Source organism: Saccostrea cucullata, unplaced genomic scaffold (assembly GCF_032062105.1).
Source record: "Saccostrea cucullata isolate Sc308-1 unplaced genomic scaffold, CSIRO_AGI_Scuc_v1 ctg443, whole genome shotgun sequence".
In the NCBI taxonomy this organism is placed as follows: Eukaryota; Metazoa; Mollusca; class Bivalvia; order Ostreida; family Ostreidae; genus Saccostrea; species Saccostrea cuccullata.
In genome coordinates this window covers 371,833-375,698 of record NW_026932961.1, presented here as the reverse complement: position 1 = coordinate 375,698, position 3,866 = coordinate 371,833, and the positions used below count along the sequence as shown (strand labels likewise).

The 3,866-nt window shown below is 36.9% G+C and overlaps 1 protein-coding gene across 1 annotated transcript; it reads left to right on the top strand.

Annotated features, from left to right (window-relative positions):
* Nucleotides 1-1,874: 1,874 nt before the first annotated feature.
* LOC134236658 (fucolectin-1-like) lies at nt 1,875-2,618 on the top strand (the record flags this gene model as incomplete). The annotated part of the gene is made up of 2 exons (XM_062718830.1): nt 1,875-2,109; nt 2,404-2,618. Coding segments are annotated over 2 exons (450 nt in total), but the record flags the coding sequence as incomplete, so codon positions are not given.
* Nucleotides 2,619-3,866: the final 1,248 nt, after the last annotated feature.

Sequence of the window (3,866 nt, the reverse complement as noted above, 5' to 3'; positions counted from 1 at the left end):
TCCTTAAGATACTTTTTTCTGGAGCTGGCTCATATTTATCAATATCAAGTGGCAAATATGATGTCTGTTGAAATTCATGTTTCATTTTAAATATTGAAGGAGATGTATTAACAAACAAATATAAACATTATTTTAAAAAATATATCTATAAATTCTCGTCTCATATAATATATAGTGGGGTGTTTTTGTGGAGCGATTAGTTTGGGGTTTTGATGATTTTTTCCTATTGCACACATGATGAATTAGTGTTATAAATATAATTTGTGAAAAAAGTCAAATAAGCCCCGCGGGGTTGAATATCAGGGGGGAAGGAAGGGTCCTGTCCACAAGTTCCTGTGCTAGTAGAGTGCTCGCTCTATGAGCAGAAAGTTGAGGGTTTGAATGAGGTCGAAACTGACCTAAGACATTAAAAATAAATAGCAACTGTATTTCAACAAACACTCGGCATTTTGAAGTTGCGATTCCTTCAGATGAAATCCTTACAAACTGAGGCCCTGTGTCCCGGTATTCAAACGATGGCATGATGAAAAAAAATCATTACTCAGTTGCTCTGAGAACAATGTAATGGTCCAGTATTTGGTGACTTCTCTACCAGTGAGTGGAATATTAAATCTTGAATAGGACGTATAACAGCATACTATCAATAAATCATTTATTCAGTGAAAACAACCGATGTATCAAAGTGGTCATCTACTGATCATGACAAAATTTTGGCAAAGGAGTGATGTTCTTATTTGTTTTACATACAAAAATATATAGCGTTACGTTGTAGAATGGTGAATAAGGGTGACAATCAAACAGACTAAATGAACCTGAATATCAAAACAGTACGGATATATCAAAGAACGGTAAACAATTAACTCAGTTTTCATGGAATTTTGGATTGTAATTTATGTAGTCTAATGCCAATTTGATGAAAAACAGATCCTTTGATCCGCTCACATAGATTGCGGATGTGTAGCGATCTATTTGAGCTGATCAAAGGATCTGATTTTAATCAGATTGAATCTAATGCACAGTTAATGTTCCAACATATAACCATAAGATTGCATGCCATCTTATTCATGTTATTAATAAGATTAAATCATTAATGCGAGGGAATCTCTAAAAAAGAATTCAAAATAATTTTATGGTGCAAAATTTCTTCCATACGGGGCAAAAACAGCCAATTCCTTTAAATTTTTATCAGATGTGTATTTTTTCGTGAAAAATTGGCTATATGGAAATTCTTAAGTAAGATCGTATCCTGACATGAAATTTTTATGAATTCTTATTACATTACAATCTTATTGACTGATTTATTGTATATCTTGTTTTACGTCCCATTCGAGAATTTTACTCATATAAAGACGTCAGCATTTATCGATTTTACCGGTAAAGGGCTCAAATTAGGGACCATTAAGCAGTGAGGGTTCTTCAGTTTGCCATGACACGGTGCCTCAGTTCTTAAGGTCTCTTTCGAAGAAACCACAACTTTCACTTCAAAGTGCCGAGCGTTTGGTGAGGGAAATGTTGCTGCCTACTTTTTACGGCCAAGGCCGGTATCGCGGTCGTGATTCGAACACATGACCTTCCAAACATGGAGTTTACATGGAAAACTCTTAACAGTCTTGTCTAAATATCTGGTTTCAGCATGTTCCCCTGACTTGGAAAATGGAGTTTTGGATGTCAACAAAGCACTCTTCCCAGGCGACACAGTCAATGGCAGTTGTAACCATGGTTACATAGCTATATCCGGAGATATACTTGCGACATGTAACTCAGAGTCCCATATGATATTGTCTGATCGATGCCGTTTATGTAAGTAAAAAAATGTAAACTTTTCTCATCTCGTCACTTTAAACGCTAAAATATCTCATCTTTGATACTCTGTTTGCTCAGTGTTGACGAATGTTGCTGTCGGTAAACCCGCAGTACAATCTTCCACCTTTCAAACTGACGATGCTGCAAAAGCCGTGGATGGCGATAGAGGGACGGATATCATCGAAAACACCTGCTCCCACACTGACACAGGGGACGATAACCCTTGGTGGAGGGTTGACCTTCTGGATAATTATTACATCCTAACTGTTAGAATTGTCAACAGGGGCCTGGACTTTTATGGAATAGGTAGGTCTACCGTCGTCGCAATCCACGGCAAAATGTACGATCATCTCCTACTCTGGGACTCCGAACCGTGGCATGAGACGGCCTTCGAATCGCTTTCATCCCACCTACATGAAAATGGTGAACAAAAATTTTTAAACACCCTAGATTTCTTGTAAGACTGGTTTAAGCAATCCAAAGGCCTTTTAGTAAGTCTGAGGATAATATCTTTGGTTTAAACAATTTTAAGCTTGATCTCCATTAAAAAAAAGTATACATTTTATAATAAATTAAAATACTTTTTATATCTGCAATTAGATGAGTCGGCCAGGCTTAAGGATGTAACAGTCAGCACCGGAATAACACTGTCAAATATTACCTCGTTCTGTGGTTTCTTTGCTGGACCAGGAGTGTTGTCTCAACTAGTGACCATCAACTGTCCACAGTACACAATGGGAAGATACGTACAAATCTCACTGGTGACTCCGTATCTAACCCTCTGTGAAGTAGATGTATTTGTTGTAGATATCTAGCATTTAAAAGGTCGAATTGTTTGAGATGAGTTACTTCAGTGACCATCAACTGTCCTCAGTACACAATGGCCGGAAGATACGTGCATATCTCATTAGTGACTCCATATCTTAAAATTACTCAATGTGAAGTAGATGTATTTGTTGTAGATATGTAGAGTCTAAAGTGGAATTGCTTGCGGTGGTTCCAAGTCGGTTGGCTACATATCAAACTCTCTGTGAAGCATTTTACTCTTTACAAAGAGGATTTATTTGTTTTAGAAGTTTAGTGATCTTTTTGTCACTCTAGGCCAGTAGCTAATTCGTTCTGTGGATGTTTGCCGACTCCGCATCTAACGTTGTGCTATACACTGTGTAAGCCTAATGACCCCGTTTCTTACTATGTGTGCAAGTCATGGAATGTTTTGAAAGTCTATATGTGATTTTTTTCTTATTAATAAATTTTGAAACAATGAACATTGCGTACACATTTTTACATACATGTATATGAAGAATGTAACATATGGAGATAACGAACAGATTCAGGATCAAAAGTCAAAAAACAGTACAAAATAGGAGCAGAGCAAACACGAACCGTCAAACATCAGAGGTATGATCAGGTGCAATGGAGGAGTGAGTATCCCCTGCCGAACGGTCAAATCCGCCGTGTGCTCCTTGTCATGATATGGAATTGACGGGAAAATTCGTCGTCAATTCAGTGTATGAATAATGGACAAACAATTAGTAAGAAAAACATCAGTCAGTATTTGACTCAATGTTAAATTGTGTTTGCTGACAAGGTCGTTGTATCGACCATAGAACGTACGAAATAATGCCTTTAAACGAGACTGTTGATATTCTTGTTTCATCAACTTGTTAATCAATAATTTACCTCGTTTTAGAAATTGTTTATATGTAGAGCATGCTCTTGCGTATCGAATTAACTGAGATATATGAACTCCGTATGCGGTTACCGGTGATGAAGGTATATTGCTGCATAAGTAAGGAAAGTCGACGATTTTAAAGATAAACTCATCACCTTTATAATAGAGCTTGGTTGTTAGATTGCCATTAACGTCTTTTTCAAGTAAAATATCTAAATATGAAACAGATGTGTCAGACTCTGTGGTATCTTTAATCTCAAGCTCACCAGGATATATCGTATCGACATTTGAATGGAAATTACCATAATTGACAATACGTCGTCGATATATCTAAGTGTCGAGTTGAAGGCCACAGCAAGTGTTTTCTTCTTTTCACCTATAAGATGTT